The following is a 23,230-nucleotide window of genomic DNA, read 5'->3' as shown; positions in this document are numbered from 1 at the left end:
AACGCGGCGCTGCAAGTAAAACGATGACCACGGGGCCATCCAATCCTCGAACATTCTGTTGGACAGCATGGACAGAATTCCTTCGAACTTTTATCCTCACCAAGTAAGAATCGGATAATTGTGTGTGGCTACTATGGTGGTGGTGATTCAAGTTGCAGGGCGATGATATGGGCGCTTATTTTTACTAAACTTTTACACTACATTCATGTCGGATCGTGAAGAGCTCATTCGCAATGCTATTGCATTTCTTTCAGATCCCAAAGTAAATTCTAAGATTCTTCTCTCTTAACTCGTAACTCACAACGATATGATTTAGTCTCAATCATCTCCACTAGCTCAACGTATTCAATTTCTCGAGGCAAAGGGCCTTACCCCGCCTGAAATTGACTTGGCCGTTCGGCAAGCAACAAATCAGTCTGCTGCTGCTGCTATTCCTTACAACCCAGGGTTCCCTCCTGCGTTTGGCTCACCGTATCCTGCTCAGCAGTGGGACTGGAGGGATTACTTTGTACGTTGCGGCCGATGCGGCTACTAATAATCACGTTCAACTTATCTCAACCACAGATTACTGCCGTAGCATCCGGGACTATTCTTTATGGCGCAGTCTCCCTATTCCAGGTTTGCTGCACGGCGTTCTTCCTGTCGTTGCTTCGAAAAACAAATAATTGTCCCCCTTAGAAATACCTTTCGCCGCACCTTCAGCCTCCAGAAACGACTGTTTACGAAGGCGACCGGGATGCTCTGACAGCTCAATTCGATGCAGCGGAAGTCCTTCTCAAGGAAATCCAATCAGAAACCGCCGCCGTCAAGCAAGCCGTGCAAGACCAGAAGGAAAAGGTGGACAAGACAACGAGAGACGTGGAAGCAGCCGTTTCGGAAATGCGGAGTGCGGAAGCTAGAGCCAGGGACGAAATGCGGGAAATTAGAGAGGAGGTCAATACCATTCGCGATATGCTCCCTAAAGTGAGTGACAATGGTTTTATTGTCCCCTAAGGATCTGCTTAAATGCATTACAGATGATTGAGAAAAACAAAGATACGCAGACACAGTCCCTTGCTGAATTACAGCAAGAGCTCAAATCTCTCAAAGCCTTGCTGCTAAGTAGAGGACCGAATGTGTCTAGTACTCCTCCACCTGCACCGATGGTTGGTCGTCCATCAATACCAAGTTGGCAGTTGGCCAGCAATAATAATCCAAGCAACCCGGGGCCCACATCATTTACTACACCATCGCCCGCAATAACATCACTTTCACCAAGCAATACCGCCTTCACAAACGGGAAAGGCAAAGAGCGAGAGGAGCCTGCATTGACTATAACTTCATGATGATGTTTTATTGTAGCAATGTAATCTATCTTGAATGTATCCATCCCATTCTTACTAGACATTATGATATTACGACGTATAAAATCGAGGGTATACAAATTTCCACACTACAGTAACTACACTTTGGCAACCAACCGGCGTGTTTCTTGTGGAGTAAAGTGTAAGATGATCGAGAGCACTCGAACGAGATTGGGCTAAATTATAAAATGAGCCATTCAGTATACGAAGGCTGAATAACACTCACTCTCATCTCCTTATGCTCTAGGAACTGAAGAATCACATTCCGGAGGTATTCTAAATTGACCTCTTCTTCCTCTTTCTTGACAGGGGATTCACGTGCATTATCCGACGACGTGCGACCGGCAGGAGGAGACGAAGAGGAAGAATTTACAGAATCTGACGACGCAACAGCAGTAGATTCGCTTCTAGAGGTCCAATACCCAATACCGGGATTCCGCTGACGTTCAAGCAATGCAGCAGAAGATTGGACCTTGCGTAGTTCTTCACGGAGGGTCTGGATGAATGTAGGGCGTCGATACAAATGCGAGTACGCTGGTTGCGTCACCCACCTTGTTGTTGCTCCGCAACTGACTCTCTCTCGACTTGCCCTCCTCTAGTTTTTGTTCGAGAACCTTGATTTTGGTCTCCATCTCAGTCTCACGGGTATTGAACGTATTCTAAAAGATGTCCGACATTCAGTACTTCCCAAAAGAGAGAGTAGAGAAGAAAACGATACCTCATTTTCTTTAAGCTGTGCTATCTGCATACGCACCTGAGACATCTCGTTCTGGCTTATTTGGATCTGTTGCTGGAGGTGTGATATTTCCACCTTCAGATTTTCCACAAGCCCATGGTCCTGAGCCTTTGACTGAATCGCTGTCCCAAGTCGAGTACTAAGCTTCTCCATCTCTTGGTTCTTTTCACGAAGTTTTCTACTCCATTCAGCATCGCTCTCGTTTCTTTCTTTCTCTGTATTCTTCAACACCCTTTTCAACTCCGTCAACTTGGCTTCGTATTTGACTTCGACCGAAGAAAGCAAGTGTGCGGTGTCTTCGGGAGAGGTGGAGATAGAAGAATATTTCGACGAAACTGTATCATGCTCGCGCCGCGCCTCGAGAAGCTCTTCGTTCAAAAGAATAATTCGATCGCTTTGTTCGCGGAGTTGATACTGAAGTTCTGCGTTCTGGCTCTGCAAGGACTCGAGGTGAGCCTGTGAAGATTCGACTTCTGCCTGGCGTATCTGCACCTGCTCGAAAAAAGAATTCTTGTCCCGGACGACGGAATTGAGTGAGTTCTCAAGTTGAGTGATTCGAGAATTTTTATTGGAAACTTCTTTTTCAAAGGTTGCCTGAGTGCATCTTGATGGTTAGAAAACATAAAACGTCTCCATAGTAGATGATCAGGTGTGCATACCTTGACGGTCACAGTTTCAAGTTCCAGCTCCGCTCTCAGAGCGGCCAGTTCCTTCTCATGACGTTCCCTAGCCACTACAAGCTCTTTATCGAACTGAGTTCTCAGACCAGCGATTGCTCTATCCCGTTCTGTGTTGAGTGAATCAATTTCACTCTGGTGCTTTGATCTTTCCGTCTCTTCTCTGGCTCGTTCCCCCTTTTCCTTTTCCTTCAAGGCTGATACTTCTTTGACCGCATCATCTCTGTCCTTCTCAGCCCTGGTCAGCTTCTGTCTAACAGTCTTGAGTAAGCTAATGGCTTTCATCCTTTTCTCTTCCTCGTCCTTAGCCAGTTCCTTCCCTTTCGCGACCTCTCCGTTCAACCGTTCATTTTCAGCTTTGAGCTTTGTTACCTCATCTGAATTTGCTTGAGAGGCTTTGATGAGGAGCTCCGATTCCTCCAGTTGTTTCTTGAGGTTGTCAATTTGGTCGATCTGAGAACGAGATTCTAAACGATGAGTATCGCGTAGTTCTTCGATGCGACTCTCTTGTGCTAGAGGATAAATTTGGCAGATTATGCACAAGTAACCGGATACTAAGGGTCAGCTTACTCTGAAGTTTCGTATTGAGATGCTTGATCTCATCTCGGGAGAGCTAGGGAATAATTTTAAAGAAGAGAGACGCTGTCAATTATACGAAAGGCTAACCTCAGTTTTTAATAAGACATTTTGGAGATAATCCCTCAATGCATCATTTTCCCGCAATGATTCAAGGGGGGTAAATTCCCGTAGAACGGTATCGGCTGCCGTTTTTTCAGCTTGAAGACGTTTGAATGAAGTAGACACGTCTAGAAGCGGTACTGTAAAATGACGACAACGATATATACGCAAAACCTTACCTGTGAAGCGCTGTTCAACGAGTTTGAGCCGTTGCTGCAACTCCTCTACCGTGGTTGTTGTTGAGCTTGGAACCAATGTAACAGAGGTAGATGAGGATCCCTCTGAGTCTAAGGCTTGGACCTTATTGATAGGAGAAATCGGCGGTTCTTCCGGTGCTTCTGTGTCAGTTGCCTCCTTCGTATCCTTAGACGCGTTCAACTCGATGGGGGCAATCACTTCATCTTGGGCAATTCCTTCCACTATTCCATCAACGTGCTCCTTTGTGTTTGAGGAATTCTCTCTAGTCGTCCCTATTACATCTGGGTCCGGTCCTGGATGTGAACGTGAACGTTTCTCACTAGTCTCCGAATTACCGACAGCCGGATCCACGGACACAGTCGCGTCAGTCGGTGGCTCCCCTCTCCCAGAAGGGTTTACATCAAGAGAAAGGTTTCCCAGGAGATCTTGGGGGGGCTCTGACTCTGTGGAAGGTTGTGACGATATCGGCGATTCCGGAAGAGGAGTAGACAGTGGCGACACAGGTGACAGTGGTTGATCCCGTGGGGCAATGGAAGGTGCAGGAGAAGCTCTCGCTGACGGTTGTGGTGTAGTAGTATTAGACGCTTCTCCAATAGTGAATGCTGTTGCTGCCCGAAGGCGTTCTTCAAGGGTAGATTTATAAGGCCGCGGAGTAGAAGGTCGTGGAGTAGAGGGAGATTTTGCATTTGGAGGAGAAGGCGTTCCAGGCAGAGTAGGAGAGAAGGATTTGCGCAAACTAGACAGACTGGATAGAGCGTTTTCTGCCAGCTGTGTGGGAGAAGTCAAATCTATAGACTGTGAACGAGGATTAGATGAAGGACTGTCGCCATCGCTGTGAGGAGGTTCGTCAGTGCTGATCCTTGGGTGCGGGGCCAATGTCTCTACAGCGTGTCTGAACTGAGAGAACATATTGCGATTGCCAAATCAAAGAACCCTGAAAGAACCTAGACGAATATTAGTTGTTAACAGTTAAGCGCCCATCTAACTTGCCTTTCCCCTCCTTGTTGAAATGAGATGACCATCCCGGAACTGACCAGGAATTGCTTTCAAAGCGGAATTTCGGCTGTTAAAGTCAGTCTTTGCGTGTACTGTCTTTCCACGTCAACATACAAGTCGCCTTCCCCTTCTTTAGTGGGCCAAGCTTTGCAAATTGTTCATATCAAAAAGTTCTTCTGATCAGAGTTCAGAGGCCATTGAAAACTCCATAAGCAGTCTGTGACAATAATACTCATTATTCGACGGTCATTGAAATGCAGAGCGCAACAGATTCTGTTCTTGTCTTGTACCGGTCTTATCCTGGAGACCCTGCTCTTCATGAGTATCTCAAATATGCATTGAATGATGGAATGATATCCCTTGCAGTTTTCATAGCAACATTACTTCAGGCTGCGCGCAATCCCGAACTCCATAATGCTGCCACATTGGACATGCTCTGTCGAATTGCTCTGGACGCTCATTATTCATCTGGGCAACCCAATCCCATTGGTTCTGTTGTAGCATTCGACGAATCACCCATTGTCGTTCTCGGAGTCGTACAAGATGCTCTGCAACTACTGGAAATAGCTCATACCCTTCCAGTATCGCATTTCCACCAACTCACTACCTCGTCGTCTGAATTATTAATCCGCAAGTCATTTCCGTTTGCCTCTGACCCGCCCTCTCATCGTATGTGCCCGTACAGTTCTTTTGTCATGCAATCCAGATATGACGCAGATATCTACGACTCAAGCAGCTGTCCATTATCAAACTGTAAATGACCTGCTACTGAACTTTCAACTCTTGCCAGGCTTGAGGGAAGTTCTAGAGCACTTTGAGAGGCAACTTAGAAAGCTGATGGGAGATGACGCCAAACTCGCTCGGGAAGCACAGATGATGCATACGATGCAATTAACCCTCGGAAGGGGCGATATTGTCGGCTCAAGCTCAAACAGTGATCTTGTTTCGCTCAGCTTGACCCTCCACACTCTTGTGGGTAGATCCATTCCTTATCTGCACCCATTATGAATTTACATTCCTCATTCTTCGCAGATCAATTTCAGAGCCGGAGATTTTGGCGCAGCGAACTTGCAATACTGTGCAGCACTCTTGGTCGGTTTATTTAGATGGTCGTCTTGGTCACCAACCGTGTTTTACACCCAATTGTTACTGTGTGCTTTCGTGTGTCTTTCACAAAGCTCCACTGTCCCGACTACGACGTGGAAAACCTTCATCGTTGGGCGGGTATGATTATCTCCTACTTGTGAGAACATTACTTAAGGTTGTTTATAGCTTCCTCAGCTACTGGTGGCTTTCGAAAAGTGTATCAACACAGAAAATCCCAGTTCCGAATCTGACTGGGTCAGTGCTCGTTCGTATACCTGTCAATTTCACTAAATTTACGTCTCACTAGAAACATGCCATGCAAAACGCACTATTCATCGTGCTTCGACGCAATGATGTTTTGAGTGTTTGTGACTCTATGATAGCTCAAGCAGAAGGAAATTCTAGTCCTCCGTAAGTCTTGAAATGAAATACCTAGGAACGGGCACCTGAACACAACATATATCCAGATCACAACCTCTCGGTCGGTGTCTCCTCAAGGAATTACTTGTCCATGGGCTTTTAGAGCAAAGGGTTGCGGTGACTTTTGACCACGGAATTGCGAACGACAATACACCTAGTTTGAGATCGGAAGCCCAGGACGCTGGAATGACGCTGGAGGTCAGGTCTCTTTGATCTCATAGAGGCTTGAACTTATTTTGAATGCACATAGACATATTTGGAAACTAAACTTTCAGGCGAAGGCGACGAGCCTCGGACGTTGCTAAGTCGCATCCGACGCGAACCTGGCAGTCATATAGCATTTGGTGATTTCGTAAAGCAAGTAAGTCATTGAGCAGTCAATTGAGATTGGAATCGTAATTATCAGCAGCGTTTCGCCGACGCAACGAGCCAACTCGATATCGAGGCCATGGGTCATATATGCAAACTTCTGTACCATGATCAGGCCTTGGACGCGCTGTCTCTACACATTAAGACCTCGGAACTGGTGGCGTACGCGTTGCAATTTTTCGAGTTGTACACCTGCGAAACTGTTGGTAAGCACGCCTACGTCGAACACTTCCACTTCTCCCTCACTCCCCTCTAATTTCGATTCAGGTGACCCACAGACTGCACTTAGTCACATCGGTGACGTGGTTATGTTTTTACAATCAGTGCTTGCGCGGTTTAATGTTATTCCTTCAGCGCTGCATCTCATCATGAGCTGACATTTGACGTAGTTTCAATCGAACACATTCTCTGTGGATGGCAAGACTACGTCTTCGGAATTCCTCAAATTAACTGCAGAGGTGTATCACTACAATTCATTGACAGGAGGAGATCTTACAATCTTCAATGCTTGGTTGAAAGCACTATTCGAGAGCGAAGGTATTGAAGACACGGTACGGTCTCAAGTTCTGATTAAAGGCGCTCATGTTCAATGAAAGATCATTGCAATATTAGATCCTGCGGTATGCAATCAAGAATTAGCGCACGGACCATTCAGCTAATCATAGACTTCGACCAGTTCTACGCAACCCAAAACTTTACTCCGCGTTGCCGCGTCTCTCGTCTTACACGCCATTGGATCAACAGTCGAAGGGAAAATGAACATGGACACGCTGAGAAATGGTGTCATGTACTTTACCGATCCTCTGCTCAACTGGACGTTGGTGGGCGTTATAAAGGCTTTGCTTCAAGAGATTCACCAAAAAAGGTGAATTAGTTTTTATCTCCTTGTCGAGACCAAAGCTTATTATCTCAGATTCAACGCACCCATTCATCTTGAAGTTCTCCAAACTCTCCTCCTGTCTCCGTCATGTCCGCGTCTAGTCTTAACACTATGCGGACCCCGCGTGATGTCTCTTCTGGCCAATCGTGCGCGAAAGGAGCCTATAGCTTCGGCGACTTTCAATAGTGAAGATCTTCAGCGTGTTCTCACAACAGCTTTGGGGGCTCGTGAAGAAGGTCCGACTCCTCTACGCTGTTTACACGACTGAGCAGCTTACTGATATATTTCATTTCCCAGCTCGAATACGAAGTGCTATCACAATGGGTCCTCGTGTATCATGGCAAGAATATCCTCGACAAGCCATACAAACAGCGTTGAATATGGCTCGCACAAACAAGCTTCCTTCGATTGACGTTGAACGCTGCTTGAAGGTCGTGTCACCTTCCAAATTCCTACAAGTTCTCTGGTCAGAACTTGTTGTGGTGGCCAATGTACCTTCAGAGATCGAACATAGCAGGCGGCTTGCAGTGTTTATTCTCACCGCGCCACGCCCTCCAACTACGCCTCCGCTGCTTCCCATATTTTTGCACAACATCGTGCCCTCCCTTATCATCCACATCGACAGTCAGCCAGAACAGACCATGACTATGAGTGCGGAACTGTTGGTTGCGCTTGTTTCGTCGGTGCTGACCGCTGTGATGCACTTGGAGTTGGCGATGCAAAGCGCAACCGTCAAAGTTCAACCGGTTTTCGGACAAACCAGTTCTGCAATGGCTCGCCGCTTAGTATCTGACCTTCGCACACGCAAGTTCAGTTACACTGGTAGTACATTAGCACAAAGATTGAGTTCTTCACAATCATTCCTAGCTAATTTTCCTGTCTTCATGGAGTTGGGGACATGATACATGATTGAAAAAAAGACTGCCGACATTTACTGTAGTAGATAAAATTATTGGTAACACATGCATGTTAAACATCCGTTATGGGAGGCGCTAAGTATGAATGAACATGTTTGTTAACCCATGGGGCAGATTGAAAAGGTTGAAAAAATGCTCACGACAGCATGCATTCTCCTGAGGATCACATTCCTGATCTTCAGGACATAGAATTAGACACGAGGTATCTTCGGAGGTCTAGCGAGGACATTTTGAGCAAGAGTCACCTAAAATGCATCGACCTATCTGACTCACCATCAGTTGTTCCTCTGGAATATGTATTCTCGCATACTCTGGTTGAATGGTGCTGGAATGAATACCATGATGGTGAAGAGCCTCTCGTATTTTGGCAGCAACAGGCATGAAGTCGTGTTTTCGAGATGTCATCACATGTACAGAGGCAACTATCTTACTTTCGGACAGTTGCCAGACATGCAACTCGTGTAACGAGAGCACACCCTCAACGGCGAGAACCGACGAGCGGACTTCGTCCAATGAAACTGTAGAAGGCACGCCTTGCAAAAGGATGAAAGATGCACTGCGGACTGATAGAATAACGGACATTAATTATATGATAAAAGGGGAAAAGATCAAGGAAAAAACGCAGAAAACACGACTCACCTAACGGCAGAGCAGATGAGAAGATAATCACGGTGATTACTAAGCTGATAACTGGGTCAAAGTAATATTTGAATCCCCAAGAGGAAAGCCAGATGACGAGGCCAGTTGCGATAACTCCAATATTACCCAACGCATCGCCGAGAACGTGGAGTACTAAAGCACGCATGTTCATAGACCCTGCATGGGAGTGTTGCGAACGGGGTCGCGGTGATTCAGGGGAGGATAAGAGGGCTGTCGTTTCACTGGGTGTAGCTGCGTTATAGGCCGTAGCGGCTTCAGAATCAGGGCCTTCTGTTAAAGTCACCTTTCCGGCCTGAAAAAGAGGAATGCACAAGTGGCTCACCGGGTAACCTTATTCGGTGGGATGGAGAAGGAGATCGTGCGTCTGCAATTTCTTGTGCTGTTTGAACGAGGGAAGCGCGGGTGGCCGCGGGATGGCCATATAAGGAAGAGAAGGATTCGGAACGAGAACGAGGAGCGAGACTTCTACCGGCCCGCAAAGGAGATGTTGGGCGTGAAGGTGTATCCTTTCCCGATGACGAAGAAATACTCGGAGTCGATGGCTGTTTATGAGGATGTTCATGCGAATGACCATGCTCTGTGACAAGATTATGGTTTAGTTATGGATCTAGATTCATCAAAGAGTGCTATGGCCATACCATGGAACAAAAACAAGCCTACAATATTAGAAGCAAGCCCTAAAGATCCGACTACCACGACAAGACGCGGATTGGAGACTTCTAGAAAGTGTGGTTTTTTTTTTGAGAAAATGTCACGAGAGTGACGCAATGAATCGATTTGTACCTGGGGTATTGAAGAACCGTTCTACTGCCTCCAGGAAAATGGAGAAACAGAGTGCTAGAAGGAAGACACCGTTTACGAGTGCAGCGAGGATCTCGGCTCTGTGCCATCCATACGAATAACGTGAATCAGCGGCATTCTCTGCTGTCAACTAAGTAAAGAATATTCGATGAATGTAAGAGACACTTGTTCAACCGAAAGAGAAAACTGGACTGACCTTTATGGCGTAGAGTGCCACTATCAAGCTCATTACATCACTAAAGTAGCCATGAGAGTGCGATGGTTGAGCGAGAACGATTTAAGCCGTACTTGAGCATGTGGAAGCTATCTGCCACCAAGGCTAATGAACCAACAGCATATCCTAGATTGACATCGGTTACATGGGAAGAACTCATCAATCCATGAACGCGAGCATACCAACTATAAGTTCCACAAAGAAGAAGAGGACGTCGATAGCAAGCAATATCTTGATCCGAGTTGCGCGAGTGATAGTCATTGCGAAATGTGCGGTGTTACTGCGACTTAAAGTCGCATGAAAATTTATCAGGTCACTTGAGTGATGAGAAAAGCAGAATAAAGAGAACTTTGTTTGACAGTCGAACGATGGATGATGACGCCATACCAATTCCAAAGCGCACAAATCACGTGCGCATTCCTTCCCATGCAAATTTTCCTTAGCGCTCGCTGAGTACGACGAACGACTTTTACTCTCGATATTATCATTATGGCCGCTCCCTCGATGGCCGCCGCTCTTGCGGCTTCCCTACCTGCGCCCTCAGCCGCGCCAACTCCTGCGGCTCCTACATATGAAGCTCTTCCGCCATCCATGTCCACACTGATTGATGTCGAAGCTGAAATACCTTTACGATTCGTTCAACTTGATGGATTGGTCTGCCAACACTTTACTTTGTGCAATGCATCATATTGATATTGCATCAGGTTGTCTCAAAAATACTAAAGCATGCGTGCGACAGCAATTCTTCTTCTCCTATCGGTCTTCTTCTCGGTATCGATTTAGACGGTGTTCTCGAAGTTTCCAACTCGTTTGCACTTCCTCATCACGCTGGAGATGATGACGACAAATCCGCGAAATCTGTGGGTACGTATGTTGCTGTGTAGGCGATTGCAGGCGATAATCAGATGTGCTTGTTAGCTCGGTATCAAACGTCTATGCTACGGTCCTTGAAGGAGGTGCAAGGAGATGACAGTATCGTTGGATTTTACCAGGCATCAACGCTAGGAGCTTTCTTCAACCAAAATCTGATTGATCTCCAAGCGATTCATCAAGATAAACTTCGTCATGGCGGTGTTGTCGTTGTTCATGGTTAGTTATGGTGCAAAAAACTGCCATGTTGTGCTAAGACGGGTCTGGACAGATGTCTCTCAGACAGCGCGGGAGAATGCCTCTTTCCGCGCGTTCCGCTTAACGCCCGCTTTTAAGGATGCTTATAAAAAGTCTAGCTTCAATACCGCAAGGTCTGTCCCTACTCCATTTGCTACATACCGTGAAGAAGTTGATAGAGGAATTAATTCATAGTCTTGCGAGCCATCAGCTCACATTCTCTTCAATCTTGGAAGAACTTCCTTTGAAAGTCCATACCAATCCACTACTGAGTGCCTTCTTAGGAGAATTCAGCACTGTATCTCCCAATACCGCTCTTGGATCGGCCTCTGCACTGCCGCCGTCGTTCTCGGCTCTAGATCTGAACTCGGGAGGGCTCACTAAAAATCTAGAGCACATCGTGGATGCTTTGGACAACTATCGAAACGAAGAGGGTAACCTTGCGTATCTTTCCCGACAAATTGCACGAGAGCGGGCAAAAGCTGACAATTATGTTATGAAACGTAAGGAAGAGAGCGCAGCAAGAGTTGCACAAGGATTGGCACCGTTACCAGAAGAAGACGTGACACGTTTGTTCAAAATACCGCCCGAGCCGAGTCGTTTAGAGAGCATGTTGTTGCTGGGTCAGGTAGATGCTTACGCGAAGAGTTTGGCAGAGACGACAAGTACAGGATTAGTTAAAATGTATGCGGCTACGGCTGGTTCTGGTGCATAAATATTTAATAGGAGGTTATTTGTGGCATTTGCCGGTCGCACTGCCAATTTCTCCGTTGGAAGGACACGCGGCTTGCACACTCCGGACACTGCCACGCCCTTCCCGTGTGCCTAGGAACCAAAAATAGTCCGGCAAAAAAAAATTTCTCTTTGATGCAAACACTTCACAACAATTCACGTTCTCTTTAAACTTTTTTGACAGGGTCGTTCCGCCAGGTCTCTTTCTTCTCTCCCATCAGCGTTTTGTATAAAACGTCTCGTCCCTCATTCAGGCCTTCTTCAGCTTGACACCCCTCTCTCTCTCCTTACGCACTGCCGCTTCCTTTACAAACTCACGATGTCTTTCACCAAGTCTGTCGTTATCCTGCTTTCCGCATTCACTTGTGTCCAAGCTCTCGCTACCCCTCATGCCATCCGCGATGTCCACCACCACAGAGCAGTGGCTGCACGTGTTGCGCAACCCACTTCTGGACTAGACAATATTCCTCCCTTAGTTCTTCCTAAGAAGCGTGACCTTAGCAAGCGTTCTTTGAGGAAACGATGCCAGGCACGACCTGCACCCTCTGCCAGCAGCTCAGTTGCAGTTGTTTCTTCGTCGTCATCATCGTCCTCAGAAGCTGCTTCTTCATCAGCTGCTCCTGTGAATGTTGGTTCAGATCCTACCAGCATTATCATCAGCAGCAGCAGCACCTTGTTCACAACATCCGATACTCCTACTCCTACTCCCACGCCAACCCCGACCCCGACCCCCACACCAACCCCATCAACCTCATCTGAGGCTCCAGCTACAACATCGAGCTCTTCTGAGGCTGCTGCTACCACATCCAGCAGTTCGTCTTCTTCCTCTGATTCAAGTGCAGCCAACTTTTTGGCAGGAACCAATTCCGGTCAAGGTGTGAACTATTTTTAGTACCTCGTTACCATATCCCAAGCTAATATTGGCCTACCAATAGGAACCTATTATGCGAGTGAGCGTCACATACTTGTCTTTTCACTTTTCGTTGTGCTTATCATTCTCAATTTCAGCCGGACTAGGAGCCTGCGGCATTACGAATGTTGACACAGATCCCATCGTAGGTTAGTACCTCTAAACTTATTTTAACTTACCTAGGTTCATCTTATACTCATCTCTGTCTGCAGCTGTCTCCGAAGTTCTCTTTGATGGATATCCGTAAGGAATGTTAAATCTAATAACGTGCTAGTGCTGATTGTTTCTTGAACATAGTGGATATGACGGCGTCAACCCGAATAACAACCCTGTCTGCAACAGGCAGATCGTTGCGACCTGTATGTTCCTAACACACTTCACTAGCATGATGGCGCTGATAATTTTTATAGATCAAGGCGTGTCAGCCACAGTCACCGTTACTGATAGGTGTACTGGTTGTTCCGAAACGTCACTTGACTTTTCACCTTCTATCTTCTCCCAGTGTAAGTAGTCGATGTTGATGCTGTGCACCACATATTCACGAGTCCATCTACAGTGACCAACAATGACCTCGGCTTGGGCCGTATCGATATCACCTGGGAGTGGGCATCATAAAGCCACTATACCCCTTGTCCACCCACTGTTTCTCTTTCCATCCTTCAGACGGATTATTTATCCATATTCTTAAATATTGTTTTGTAACCCTGAGTGGTTCCTTGCGTCCAAGAGGCGTTCTTCCTGGCACTCCTCTGCGCAGTGCGAATTATGGGTGTTTGGAATGGCTAGAAGGGATCACTGTGTTATGTTTAGATCACACTTGTGTGTTTTTTCGAGCTTGCTCATGTCATCTCTTGTTTTCCCTTAGATTAGGGATCATAGTATATACTCGCTAGTCGTTGTCTCATGTTGTGTCATTCAATAAATCGGAAAGTTCTCAGTGGACGACTGGCAGTGTGTGGCAATTGAGCAGATCGAACTCAAAGTACGTCGGTGTCGGAGATTCTGTGGATCACTGATTGCAATGGCCGTGAAGCCCTCTCTGGTTCGCCTTAACATTCATATCTTCCTTCCCTCATGTCGTACATACCATGGTAAGACTGGCTTCCACACTCCTATGACCGCCATTATCAACAAGAACGTTCGCCATAAAATGAGCCGTATGGGGAAATCCGAGGGCTTTGCCGTATTGGTGGCAGTGGTACCCGTGGCTTATGACATTGTCGAAGTCCGAAGATGCGAACAGTGCGAACAAGAAGTGCGAAGGAGGACGAATCAACGAAGCCAGAAATTCACAGCTCCTGGGTGGTTCAATTCCGATAAAATCGGGGGCATTTACTGGTATCTTTTCCCTTCTATTTCTATGTATAATCGCAACCAGCAAATCGGAAATAACATTACTGGTAATCGCACCAGAGGCCGGTACGAAGCAAAGCTAATCTGAGTATAGACATCATAAGGCAGTTTGACTTCGGCCGAAGTGGTGCTTCAAATGTGCCCAATACTCATACTCTTCCGTATTCACCAAAGCACTATCCACGGCGCTTCGAAGCACTTCGCCAGAGGAGCCACCAGTACACAAAAGGATGACCACATCGAGAACACGGCGTCGGAGTCCAGAAGGCGAACTGAGGCCGTTCTTGGGCAACTTGTTGAAAGGACCTAGGATTTCTCCACGAGTAGGATGCGTAATATGGAAGTAAGGTGCAAATCGTGTCTGTAAAGAAGCTAAGGTCTGGAGGTGGTGCTGCATGAGCCACTATTTGAGCGTTGGTAGAATTGGTGAGAACCTACATTCTCATGGAGAATCTTTGACCGGCGCTGGAGCAGTCGTAGAAGAAAAAGAATAATCGCCTACAGGATTCCATTATAAACACTTAATCAGGAATATGATCAAATGTACCTCTGATACCGAGGGATTACTTGAACCCAACTCCCATAGGATTTGCGGTAATTGAGTTAGCCATTCTTCAATTAACTTGTCTGCCTTCGTACTAGTCTGAAGTCGAAAGGCTCCTTGATAGCGTACATCAGTTTCGAGCTGAATTAAGTATCAGACCAGAGAAATGAAAGGGTAACATCAAGCGAAACGAACAAGCACAAGTCGGGCCACGAAATCGAAAGTAGACCTTTTCAACGCCGACTTGGACCCTACTTTCACAGCGTGCTCCACTACGGCCTCAAGGACTTCTCCGGATCGCTCCAGTTGCTCCTCATTTCGACCCGAATAGTTGAGCAAAGACCATATTGTGGGTAATAACGAGTTGTACGCCGTAGATGTTAACCCACGAACTAGCTGAGAACTCGACACCTGTTCTTGGAGAATTTCAAGGACGTATTCTTGAACTCGATTCGCTTGTGAAGCATCGTTACCAAAATGTCGTGCTTTTTTGCCACGGGATGTAGTTGGGTGGGAAGCTGCTGCTGATGTGCGAGAGGCTGGAACGAGACGCGAAGTCAGGTCGCAATATGTAAAATTGAGGTCTTGGAAAGTTTGTTCAATCTAAATAGATTGTGTGAGAAATTCAGAAACGGAAGATTATCCGCACCTTCACATCTTTTCGGCCATTCGAATGGAAAGGGAAGAAGGGAGCCATGTAACCAAGCATTATTTGAAGTTCCTCGATAGCAGCCGAGGCCTAAAAACCGATTAGAGCGCCACAAAGTATATAAAGAAAGAGGACGAACAGGCGAGCTATCTTGCATGATCAGACCATATAGAGTACGAGTGATTGATACTACAGCTGAAATTGAGTCCGTCTCTGTCTCTGGTGGACCATTGCTGGGTGAAAAAACTGCAGGCGCACAGTCCAAGAAAACGGACACTAGAGTAGGATGAAGGGTTTTGGCTAAACGCTGAAAATACGTGGTTGAATCACGGTGTAGACTCGACAATGACTGAACGAACGACATACGACTACAAACGGATTTCCACTGCTGGTAGAAGCGCCTAACTCGCAGAAGTTCCGGCATAACACAACGTGGTCTGATAATTCTTGGAGTTGGCATGAAAGATTACCGGTATGAGTAGCCATCGCAGAGGCAATAGGGAAAATATCAGCTTCCGGTTCCATTTCTAAGGACCATGCTTTGTGAGGCAATGATTGCAATGTTGAGGAAGGTCGAAGGAGCCGATTGAATGTAATATAAGCTTCTGTGGTATGGAATGAGGGCGACAAAAACCAGAAATCCTCAGAAGTCAATAAAGTAGATTGAATTCCTGTGGCAGCCTCTAAGAAGCGTGATAATGATTGCAGGACGACGAGCTTGGACTGGGAAAAGCATGATTAGTAAATAACACGCATTGTTGAGGGGAGTGTCTTGAAACTTACAGCCGGTGTTAACATCACACTCGCAGTCGAAGTGGCCACCGGAGGCCCTGTTCTAAATGAGTACGTAGCTATCAAGTATTCCAACTGTATCACCTTCCGCATCTCCAGTTATAGTGCCAGCACTGAGAACACCTAGGTAGCCCTCCAGGACTCGACTGCCGCTGGAGTTATTAGCTGTGTCCCATCCACGGACGATAACCTCTGGGAAATATTCAAGAAATATGTTCAGAAAGCGGATAGCGTCAATACGTATTTCAGGAAAGATGTGGGTTTGAGCGGAAGTGGTAAAGAGCAGAATCAGAGGGGCATGAGGGACAAGGTCTTCCTGTTGATCATTGAGTTGCGACATTTACGGTCAAGAGAAAGACGCACTTTAGGTATCCTGGGTATTAACCAAGAGTAAAACGACAGAAGTGCTTTCCGAACACTTGCATCCTAAAAGATATCTAAGTTTCTGAATGAACTCGTTACATGTAAAAGGAAATGGACCTCATCGCCAATGATTCGGACCGTCACATTGATGAGGATAGGGAGTGATGAGTCGATCAATTCCCAATGAGCATCTAGCAATTCCCGAAAGCCGAATATTGTGTCTGCAAACGAGAATTAAGAACATACAAAGTTCCAAGAGTGCTTCGTATACCTTTTCGAGTACCAGGATTGTGGTGTTTGATATTGACGATGAGATCATCGAGGGAAAGTTTTCGTCGGGTTGTAGGCGCACTATCATCTTTTTCTACCGCAATACTCTGAGATGGAAGTGCAATAGCTAAATTGATTTGAGTAAATTTCCGAAAAAAAGAACAGGGAAACGTACAGCGGGCCTTGAATGAAGTGTCTATTGCATTGCTGGGTGCTTGTTTTCCTTTACCGAGTTTGAGTTTAGCTTTCTGTTCTTGTTGGATCTTAGAGGATTTAGCGCAATGATTCGAATTGTTCGTACCGCGAAATCTGCGGCTTTTTCTTTCCGTCTTTTTGCACTCTTGGGCATCGGGATTGGACTTAGCAAGTGGTAGTTCTCGTCAAGTTATTCTATTCAAGTTATCCGCGACCACATGACCTTGATAATACAGTAATCTACACAAAAATGGATATTTCAAGATGTCCATCACCACATTCATCGCGCTGCGCGCGTGGCAGAAACAAGTCCTCAGACTGGTCACTGCAAGACACTGGTACATCAGTGTAGCGAAGTAGACTTCGCTGAAACAAGAAAACCTTCATTTTTTCATTCAGTAATCAAGTCTAATCAAGTGGTGCAGATGAACGTACGAGTTAACAATATTGCCATGATTTGCACGATAGGCCTCTCGGTAGCTCAGATCCAGATAGTGCGCTTGACGCGGGGAAGCGAATGTCGCTCCATGATTGTACTCTGGTGTACACAGTATCCAGCTTCAAGACTTCCAGGAGTAAAAACACACTACACTCACGATATTTGGCAGGCTATATTGTCGGTGAGCAGCATGTATTGGTACGTAGAACCAGCGTCCAACACAAGAGATATACCCCTTCCTTTTCCAAGCAAAACGCTCTTCGTAATCCGTCCAGGAATGCGTGGCGTCATTTCCAATACGACATTCGCACCGGTATCGTTGGTCATATCGAAAAGGATTTCAAAGGATTGAGTACTAGAAGGCATTGGTTTCGATGAGTGCGATTCTGGCTTTCGTTTCCCTATCGCTCTACTTAAGTACCTACTTTCTGTATTGAAGGACTGCTTGCTTATTGTGTCCGAATAGAGAAATCTCTAATTGTTTTGTCTCTAAGAGCTTCCGTGAAAACAGTACGCACGACTACGTAGTCATTCACAAAAGACGAGTTCCGGAAGAACATAATTAAACACGAGTATCAAGTACAATAACTACACACGAGTTACTACCAAGTACAAGAAAGTAGCATCGTTACGCCTAGACAGTGACAGCCTAGTTGAATGAAAGACGGATTGATTATTCACACGTCATTACTGTCTTCATAAGACATAGAGCGTTGAGGCGATTACATTGCCGTGGCTACCAGAAATGTTTCTTTGTGAAGTCGATAGTAAGGTCCATACACATCAGGTCATCTTCGTCCACGGTATAACCATCAATGTGAATAATGAATTTGGCTGTCAAGGGATCAGATGTGTTCCGAGATAAAAGTACTATGAACGAACCCGGGGGTATCTCCTTGGGTAAATCCACTGTCTGTTCCACAACGTATTGGCCTTTCTCTACCGGACATTGGACGCTTGCGTTAGCATTGCGACTGAAAAGGAAAATGGGCATTTTGAAAGTAGATAAGCACCAAAGACACATACGCTTCTTCGCAAACATCGAAAGTCTTTGACAAGAGCTTAATAAGCCCCAACTTCACTGTCACGTCTGCAGTAGCGCCCTCCTTCAAACAATGGTAAAATTCTGCATGGATGACTGCCTGAGGGACCTACCTCGATGACTTCACTGGCAGTACCCGTAACTTTCACAGTCAAAGGCTTGCCAGGTAATGGAGGGTCAGGGGAGATTTCAATGCTCTGGATCCGAATAGGGTCCGTCTCCATGCCTATTGTACGAGAGTGAATAAAAGTGAGTAAAAAGATAACCACTCAGAATGATACAAAAACGAACCGCAATCCTTCCAACTCCACTTGTCAGAAAAGTTCTCGACCGCATCGAGGGGGGTTTGTGTTACAGAGGATGCAGCACTGGTAAGAGAAAAGAGGCATAAGGAAGCAATGACAGATGAACGGAGTATAGTCATTGGAGAAGACTGAGACCAAGTCTTCCAATTTGGGTGTTATACTGGCTTTCGCCACGTGGGATCCTCCAGTATGACATAATAATTTGCTGTGTCCTTCTCCGCAGCGCCCAGTAACACTGTTACTGGCAACTTACTCCTTACTTTTCCCCTTGACCAGATTAAACCATCTAACATGAAGGTCCGCCAATACTGCTGCTGCGCTATTCGTGAGGCTTTAAACCCGATACTCTCAAAATATACACTAACCCCTCATCAGCAATCGTTAATGCAGGAATATACGCTGCTTTGACCGAGCAACTAGTAGCTGCTGTTTTGATCGGTGTCTTGTCTTTTGCCACCCCTTCAAGTTCGTTGTTTGCTTTTATATCAGTGTATTTTTAAATTCATTGTTGTCACCAGTTGTTGGTGCGGCAACACCGTCATTCGCTCCATTGCTCTTGGGGATCGTTTGCTTGGTAGCAGGCGCCGTACAGTTTCTTGGTTTCTTGGGGGTTGCAAGCGTGTGTAACAGTCATCAAATTCATAAAAGCTACCTACCTCATTCGGATAACAGGAAAAGCCAATACTCTTTCGACGATATGTCACACTTCATGGCTTGGCCGTTGTAGCTGCGTTCGCTTTGGCCGCTGCATGGGTCATAATATCTGCGTCAAAACATTCAACTGCGGAATCCAATTGCATCGCAGATTTCTTCAATACCACCGACTCGACCGAACAATCCGAGGGCAATACTCTTTGTAACATCTTCCCCTGGGTTGATATCGGCATCATGGCTGGAATATGGGTTTGGCTCGCTATCATGCATGTACGTAGACATGAAAGTCTGGTCAAGCTTCTAATGTGAAACCTTCTAGATCTATCTTTATGTTGTTATTAGTTCCTACAGTTCTGCACAACAGCAAGACCACATCAAATATGATGCGCTGAACGACCCTACCAACCCTTTGAATGGTGAAGGCATTCCTATGAACAGCCGCGACCCATGGGACGCGAGAACTTCCACTGATTATCCCGGAGGATACACCCATGGACGCCAGGCAAGTGCTTCGAGCATGAACGATGTCATGAATCAACCTGTTCGTCAACCAAGAGACGGATTTTCATATTCTGACGCTGCTGCTCCATACGTTCCGCAGCCCAACTACGAAGGTTCTTTGTCACATCCTAATAATGCCTACACCCAAGATCCTGGTCCTACCCCGAAGTTCAATGATCCTTATTACGATGATTCGTCAGACTTGAATCGCCCATCACAAGCCCAGGCCCATCCTGGTGAGTTTTAGTTATATTGTGGAGGCAGTCCCGATTGGGCGACGCATGGGCGTTCATGAGGGGTCTGTCGAAATTCTATCCCCAGAGGCGTAGATCGCTCACGATATTCTCAGCTGAGGGAAGTTTTGGCCGCAAGACCCCACGCTTGACGAAACCAACCTATAATATGTGATTTGAGAGGTGGATTTTTGCTGTATCATACTTACTGCTGGACATTTATTATCCTATCATCTCAAGCAATTATAAGCTACCGAACTATTGATCGTGTTATATTTTCGAGTCAATTAGAAAATTTCATCCTCTTCCCATGCCCCTAGCTGCAGTGCAAACTTTCTTTCTTCTGCTATCCTGGTCCATCTTTTCCCGCGCCCCGACATTGCCATGACCTCGTCTCGAAAGTTCACAAAAACAAATTTGAGTGGGGGTCTCCGCTTGATGATCAAATCCTCGACAGAGTCACAGAGTTTGTGCTCTTCTTGTAGTAAAGGATTTGTATACCATGCGTTGCTAATACTGACTTTTAGTACTATAAGAGAACTAGGAAACGCGCCAACGAAGTCACTATCCAACTCGTGAACAGAAACAAACGAAAGAGCCAGATAACGCAGTTGATCCAAATGCCTCAAACAGGATGTCAAGGTTAGGCTAGACAAGCGACTGCAGCCTAATAAAACTAATTTGTGCAATCCAGACGCTGATCCAAAGACCAAAGAATTCAGATGTCGATCTCTAAGCTCGAAATGCGCTCCTGCTTTGGCACCTTGCGTATACTGAAATTCTTTGAGCTGAGACTGGGCAAAGTATTCCTCCATATGTTGTTCCAGGTAATGTCCTGTGACCCCATTGATTGCGAGATTGGTGAGCCTGGGGAGTTTCGTGCCTTGTGGAAGTCCGCAATCCCCTGAGAGACGAAGCCTTTGCACGCTATTACAGGATACAACCTGAAAGATTCGAGCTGAGCTCTTCAACGGGCTCAAATAAAGTTCGTAGGAATCGAGTTGTGGCACTCTGCCAGAAGGGAACATTGCCTTTTCGAATTCCACAGTGAAGCGAGCTCCCAGGACTGAGGACCACGCGGTCAGCCAAACTTAGGTATGGTGCAAGAGGGAGAAGGTACTCACTGAAATCCTTCATAGGCCTGGTTCGGTTGCGTTCAAACACTCGTAGCCTGCGCAGGGATACGAGTTTGGATAACACGAGATAGAGTTCAGAGACAGGGACAGACTGCAGATTAGGAATAATACAGTACTCAGCCCAATGACTCTTGAATAAGCTCGTGCTGTCTTACATGACCAGACGCATGCACCAATCTTGAATCGTTGGCAACATCGGCATGCAGGATCCTCGATGCAGCCTCAGTACTGATATTCGCATTGAAAGCTGCGATCTGATCCTCGTGAATGAGGGATACATAAGAACGGAAGTTTGCCAATTGACCGGCCTCGTATGAAATTTGTCTGCAGACATGCAAAAGTCTGAAATGGGTATTTTTGGGTTGCTGATTACCAGGAACGTGTTGCAGTTCTGAAAGGTAAAGGGCATAGATTAGAATACGTAGTTCCACAGGCAGTGACAACATGTAGAGAGCATGTAGTCACGAGATGGCTCGTTAACTGTGAACATCCATCCACTGCCAGCATCTATCTATTCTGAATCTCTGAAAATATCTCGTAACCGGCTCCGATACAGCATAACACCGCAAAATCACAATGACAACACATTGTACTTTTTTGTTAGTCTCATAAAGGCTCATAAAGGGCCCGGGGATGGAGGAACTTGATCCTGTCCCAATCTGTCCCAATCTTGCCGTAAACTCGACAGAACCAACTCACGTTTCTACTATTGACCACCCGGAGGACTTCTGCAAGAGAAATTTCGGAGTCCCCTTCGTGTTAGGGCACCTGTTCCCATCTCTTCCAGAATTGGAAGCTAACCAGGCTTCTATCGCCGTATTTTATCAGTAATCTCAACTCAAATAGTTCTTGATTTACTGTCCACGCTCACGTATGCCAGCTCTTCTACACAACTACGAAGTCCTGCTCGACTTCAACAATGATACCAGCAAGCCAGTGTCAATACAACTGTCTGAAAACTATGGTCGCAATACCAACGCGATCGTCTTGCTTCTACCCTCAGAAGCTGTCTCCTTGATTTTGCAACCTGGTTTGCTATACCGCTACGCTGTTAAAATCAACTCTGGATCTGTTTATAAGGTGGCTGACGTGAGGTGAGGTTTCTTTCCCATATCACTACTCGAACGAACGCGTAACCTAATGTAACCACACCTCTGGAAGTGCTCGTTCATGGAGAGATATACATTGCGACATATCACACCTTTTCTCTGGTGGAAGCAGCTCCCGACTTGACAATTCCTCTGCACCACTGGATGGTGTAACGGTCACTCGTCTGTGGCGCGATTACCGAATCTCTTGCTTTTGGGGCGACCAGCTCTAGCACTGTCGAATTTGCGAAGTCAGTGTATTTTCCAAGCAGGATGGATACTTAGTTGAAATGACATCTTCAGGGCGCTGTGCACGGGTCATTATCGACGAAGCCACGCTCTTGTAGTGAGGCTCCTGTCCAAGCAGCACGCTACATTTCGGGAGTCGGATTGAGTCGGAATGTATCATATCTAAATCGAGAACTGTTTATTGTGTTTCCCCTTAATCACAAAGCTATTCTGTCAATGTCAGTTTCGCCGTGCGTCCTGGACGAGAATGCCTTGCGTTTGCGGCGTGTTTTCGCACCCATTCACATAGTCTCAAAAGTCTAGGCAGCTTGCACTTGGATGTGTTCCTTCCACCTTTTGACCAAGAAGCTCAATCGGGAGGGCCAGCAAGTAGTTTGCGATTGAATATCTTATTACTTATGGAGGTGGTATAAGGAAAATATTTTCTCCGGTTTCCATCTGACCGGTTTCCGCGTTCCAGACGTTTTTCCTTGCACCTCTAGACTATCGTTAAGCTCTCTTCTTGCGTCAGTCGCTTCGGCAGCATATACCGACCAAGATAGAGGAGGCTTTTCAAGCAGATGGTTCCCTCCCCTGTAAAATATATTCTGAACTCTCTGCCATTTTCGATGGACACAACTTCGAAGATTTTTGTGCTACCCCTAGGACGAGTCTTCCACTTGAATAACGATGAGACCTCATAGATAGATGGTT

General features: G+C 46.2%; 11 protein-coding genes across 11 annotated transcripts; 6 read left to right on the top strand and 5 right to left on the bottom strand.

Annotated features, from left to right (window-relative positions):
- The first annotated feature begins 166 nt into the window (after window positions 1-166).
- C8R40DRAFT_1081170 (peroxisomal membrane anchor protein conserved region-domain-containing protein) lies at window positions 167-1,402 on the top strand. Its single transcript, XM_046227127.1, has 5 exons — window positions 167-262; window positions 317-508; window positions 565-618; window positions 679-963; window positions 1,017-1,402. The coding sequence occupies exons 1-5, from the start codon at window positions 206-208 to the stop codon at window positions 1,323-1,325; spliced, it is 897 nt and encodes a 298-aa protein (XP_046091743.1). The 5' UTR covers window positions 167-205; the 3' UTR covers window positions 1,326-1,402.
- Window positions 1,403-4,600, bottom strand: C8R40DRAFT_1081168 (uncharacterized protein). The gene is made up of 8 exons (XM_046227126.1): window positions 3,614-4,600; window positions 3,423-3,562; window positions 3,327-3,369; window positions 2,739-3,268; window positions 2,062-2,673; window positions 1,895-2,002; window positions 1,570-1,839; window positions 1,403-1,519 (listed from the first exon to the last, which is right to left on the bottom strand). The coding sequence occupies exons 1-8, from the start codon at window positions 4,539-4,541 to the stop codon at window positions 1,442-1,444; spliced, it is 2,709 nt and encodes a 902-aa protein (XP_046091742.1). The 5' UTR covers window positions 4,542-4,600; the 3' UTR covers window positions 1,403-1,441.
- Window positions 4,601-4,646: 46 nt separating this feature from the next.
- C8R40DRAFT_1033583 (mediator complex subunit Med5-domain-containing protein) lies at window positions 4,647-8,285 on the top strand (the record flags this gene model as incomplete). The annotated part of the gene is given in 15 exon segments (XM_046223350.1): window positions 4,647-4,703; window positions 4,765-4,843; window positions 4,899-5,297; window positions 5,314-5,600; window positions 5,661-5,852; window positions 5,901-5,969; window positions 6,022-6,125; window positions 6,182-6,332; window positions 6,385-6,495; window positions 6,544-6,709; window positions 6,771-6,844; window positions 6,893-7,054; window positions 7,169-7,368; window positions 7,417-7,637; window positions 7,681-8,285. 15 exon segments carry the CDS (start codon window positions 4,647-4,649, stop codon window positions 8,283-8,285), a joined length of 2,877 nt encoding a protein of 958 aa, XP_046091741.1.
- A 33-nt stretch (window positions 8,286-8,318) lies between these two features.
- On the bottom strand, window positions 8,319-10,346 carry C8R40DRAFT_269514 (cation efflux protein). Its single transcript, XM_046234548.1, has 10 exons — window positions 10,158-10,346; window positions 10,050-10,101; window positions 9,958-9,997; window positions 9,744-9,891; window positions 9,599-9,679; window positions 9,283-9,537; window positions 8,940-9,212; window positions 8,574-8,863; window positions 8,441-8,516; window positions 8,319-8,375 (listed from the first exon to the last, which is right to left on the bottom strand). Exons 1-10 carry the CDS (start codon window positions 10,234-10,236, stop codon window positions 8,353-8,355), a joined length of 1,317 nt encoding a protein of 438 aa, XP_046091740.1. The 5' UTR covers window positions 10,237-10,346; the 3' UTR covers window positions 8,319-8,352.
- On the top strand, window positions 10,341-12,025 carry C8R40DRAFT_268576 (uncharacterized protein). The gene is made up of 5 exons (XM_046234545.1): window positions 10,341-10,629; window positions 10,680-10,839; window positions 10,894-11,064; window positions 11,117-11,216; window positions 11,278-12,025. The coding sequence occupies exons 1-5, from the start codon at window positions 10,465-10,467 to the stop codon at window positions 11,795-11,797; spliced, it is 1,116 nt and encodes a 371-aa protein (XP_046091739.1). The 5' UTR covers window positions 10,341-10,464; the 3' UTR covers window positions 11,798-12,025.
- Window positions 12,026-12,133: 108 nt separating this feature from the next.
- C8R40DRAFT_1165591 (RlpA-like double-psi beta-barrel-protein domain-containing protein-containing protein) lies at window positions 12,134-13,339 on the top strand (the record flags this gene model as incomplete). The annotated part of the gene is made up of 7 exons (XM_046230717.1): window positions 12,134-12,689; window positions 12,750-12,764; window positions 12,823-12,873; window positions 12,937-12,967; window positions 13,022-13,083; window positions 13,135-13,227; window positions 13,281-13,339. 7 exons carry the CDS (start codon window positions 12,134-12,136, stop codon window positions 13,337-13,339), a joined length of 867 nt encoding a protein of 288 aa, XP_046091738.1.
- Window positions 13,340-14,174: 835 nt separating this feature from the next.
- C8R40DRAFT_1165590 (uncharacterized protein) lies at window positions 14,175-17,044 on the bottom strand (the record flags this gene model as incomplete). Its single annotated transcript, XM_046230716.1, has 14 exons — window positions 14,175-14,456; window positions 14,516-14,575; window positions 14,625-14,762; window positions 14,817-15,224; window positions 15,271-15,360; window positions 15,410-15,577; window positions 15,637-15,993; window positions 16,054-16,100; window positions 16,147-16,378; window positions 16,426-16,488; window positions 16,543-16,646; window positions 16,697-16,822; window positions 16,871-16,958; window positions 16,997-17,044. 14 exons carry the CDS (start codon window positions 17,042-17,044, stop codon window positions 14,175-14,177), a joined length of 2,211 nt encoding a protein of 736 aa, XP_046091737.1.
- An 886-nt stretch (window positions 17,045-17,930) lies between these two features.
- On the bottom strand, window positions 17,931-18,877 carry C8R40DRAFT_268137 (ML domain-containing protein). Its single transcript, XM_046234544.1, has 5 exons — window positions 18,663-18,877; window positions 18,485-18,597; window positions 18,356-18,435; window positions 18,212-18,303; window positions 17,931-18,163 (listed from the first exon to the last, which is right to left on the bottom strand). The coding sequence occupies exons 1-5, from the start codon at window positions 18,793-18,795 to the stop codon at window positions 18,066-18,068; spliced, it is 516 nt and encodes a 171-aa protein (XP_046091736.1). The 5' UTR covers window positions 18,796-18,877; the 3' UTR covers window positions 17,931-18,065.
- On the top strand, window positions 18,857-20,337 carry C8R40DRAFT_1081134 (uncharacterized protein). Its single transcript, XM_046227125.1, has 6 exons — window positions 18,857-19,001; window positions 19,052-19,141; window positions 19,195-19,295; window positions 19,349-19,600; window positions 19,650-20,129; window positions 20,181-20,337. Exons 1-5 carry the CDS (start codon window positions 18,968-18,970, stop codon window positions 20,076-20,078), a joined length of 906 nt encoding a protein of 301 aa, XP_046091735.1. The 5' UTR covers window positions 18,857-18,967; the 3' UTR covers window positions 20,079-20,129; window positions 20,181-20,337.
- C8R40DRAFT_1081128 (uncharacterized protein) lies at window positions 20,338-21,676 on the bottom strand. Its single transcript, XM_046227124.1, has 3 exons — window positions 21,356-21,676; window positions 21,189-21,291; window positions 20,338-21,130 (listed from the first exon to the last, which is right to left on the bottom strand). The coding sequence occupies exons 1-3, from the start codon at window positions 21,644-21,646 to the stop codon at window positions 20,352-20,354; spliced, it is 1,173 nt and encodes a 390-aa protein (XP_046091734.1). The 5' UTR covers window positions 21,647-21,676; the 3' UTR covers window positions 20,338-20,351.
- On the top strand, window positions 21,677-22,444 carry C8R40DRAFT_1081126 (uncharacterized protein). The gene is made up of 2 exons (XM_046227123.1): window positions 21,677-22,289; window positions 22,422-22,444. Exons 1-2 carry the CDS (start codon window positions 22,074-22,076, stop codon window positions 22,431-22,433), a joined length of 228 nt encoding a protein of 75 aa, XP_046091733.1. The 5' UTR covers window positions 21,677-22,073; the 3' UTR covers window positions 22,434-22,444.
- The last annotated feature ends 786 nt before the right edge of the window (window positions 22,445-23,230 follow it).

The sequence above is a fragment of the Lentinula edodes genome (genome assembly GCF_021015755.1).
Source record: "Lentinula edodes strain Le(Bin) 0899 ss11 chromosome Unknown C8R40scaffold_2, whole genome shotgun sequence".
NCBI lineage: Eukaryota > Fungi > Basidiomycota > Agaricomycetes > Agaricales > Omphalotaceae > Lentinula > Lentinula edodes.
The sequence above is the reverse complement of the archived record's forward strand: the minus strand, read 5'-3'. Positions and strand labels throughout refer to the sequence as shown.

Bases quoted from the DNA above. Each gene is read 5' to 3' on its own strand.
- C8R40DRAFT_1081170 (XM_046227127.1), top strand. From the start codon at position 206: ATGTCGGATCGTGAAGAGCTCATTCGCAATGCTATTGCATTTCTTTCA. The intron at 263-316 runs GTAAATTCTAAG...GATATGATTTAG, and splicing joins CATTTCTTTCAGATCCCAAA to TCTCAATCATCTCCACTAGC. The intron at 619-678 runs GTTTGCTGCACG...TGTCCCCCTTAG, and splicing joins GCGCAGTCTCCCTATTCCAG to AAATACCTTTCGCCGCACCT.
- C8R40DRAFT_1081168 (XM_046227126.1), bottom strand. From the start codon at position 4,541: ATGTTCTCTCAGTTCAGACACGCTGTAGAGACATTGGCCCCGCACCCA. The intron at 2,003-2,061 runs GTATCGTTTTCT...GACATCTTTTAG, and splicing joins CACAGCTTAAAGAAAATGAG to AATACGTTCAATACCCGTGA. The intron at 1,520-1,569 runs GTGAGTGTTATT...TTTATAATTTAG, and splicing joins TAGAGCATAAGGAGATGAGA to CCCAATCTCGTTCGAGTGCT.
- C8R40DRAFT_269514 (XM_046234548.1), bottom strand. From the start codon at position 10,236: ATGACTATCACTCGCGCAACTCGGATCAAGATATTGCTTGCTATCGAC. The intron at 9,998-10,049 runs GTACGGCTTAAA...TGGCTACTTTAG, and splicing joins GATAGCTTCCACATGCTCAA to TGATGTAATGAGCTTGATAG. The intron at 9,213-9,282 runs GTGAGCCACTTG...CTGATTCTGAAG, and splicing joins CCACCGAATAAGGTTACCCG to CCGCTACGGCCTATAACGCA.
- C8R40DRAFT_268576 (XM_046234545.1), top strand. From the start codon at position 10,465: ATGGCCGCTCCCTCGATGGCCGCCGCTCTTGCGGCTTCCCTACCTGCG. The intron at 10,630-10,679 runs GTCTGCCAACAC...ATATTGCATCAG, and splicing joins TCGTTCAACTTGATGGATTG to GTTGTCTCAAAAATACTAAA. The intron at 11,065-11,116 runs GTTAGTTATGGT...GGGTCTGGACAG, and splicing joins CGGTGTTGTCGTTGTTCATG to ATGTCTCTCAGACAGCGCGG.
- C8R40DRAFT_268137 (XM_046234544.1), bottom strand. From the start codon at position 18,795: ATGACTATACTCCGTTCATCTGTCATTGCTTCCTTATGCCTCTTTTCT. The intron at 18,436-18,484 runs GTAGGTCCCTCA...CATTGTTTGAAG, and splicing joins CTGCCAGTGAAGTCATCGAG to GAGGGCGCTACTGCAGACGT. The intron at 18,304-18,355 runs GTATGTGTCTTT...TTTCCTTTTCAG, and splicing joins TTCGATGTTTGCGAAGAAGC to TCGCAATGCTAACGCAAGCG.
- C8R40DRAFT_1081134 (XM_046227125.1), top strand. From the start codon at position 18,968: ATGAAGGTCCGCCAATACTGCTGCTGCGCTATTC. The intron at 19,002-19,051 runs GTGAGGCTTTAA...ACCCCTCATCAG, and splicing joins ATACTGCTGCTGCGCTATTC to CAATCGTTAATGCAGGAATA. The intron at 19,142-19,194 runs GTTCGTTGTTTG...TGTTGTCACCAG, and splicing joins GTCTTTTGCCACCCCTTCAA to TTGTTGGTGCGGCAACACCG.
- C8R40DRAFT_1081128 (XM_046227124.1), bottom strand. From the start codon at position 21,646: ATGTTGTCACTGCCTGTGGAACTACGTATTCTAATCTATGCCCTTTAC. The intron at 21,292-21,355 runs GTAAGACAGCAC...CCTAATCTGCAG, and splicing joins TGGTGCATGCGTCTGGTCAT to TCTGTCCCTGTCTCTGAACT. The intron at 21,131-21,188 runs GTGAGTACCTTC...CGTGGTCCTCAG, and splicing joins CAGGCCTATGAAGGATTTCA to TCCTGGGAGCTCGCTTCACT.
- C8R40DRAFT_1081126 (XM_046227123.1), top strand. From the start codon at position 22,074: ATGCCAGCTCTTCTACACAACTACGAAGTCCTGCTCGACTTCAACAAT.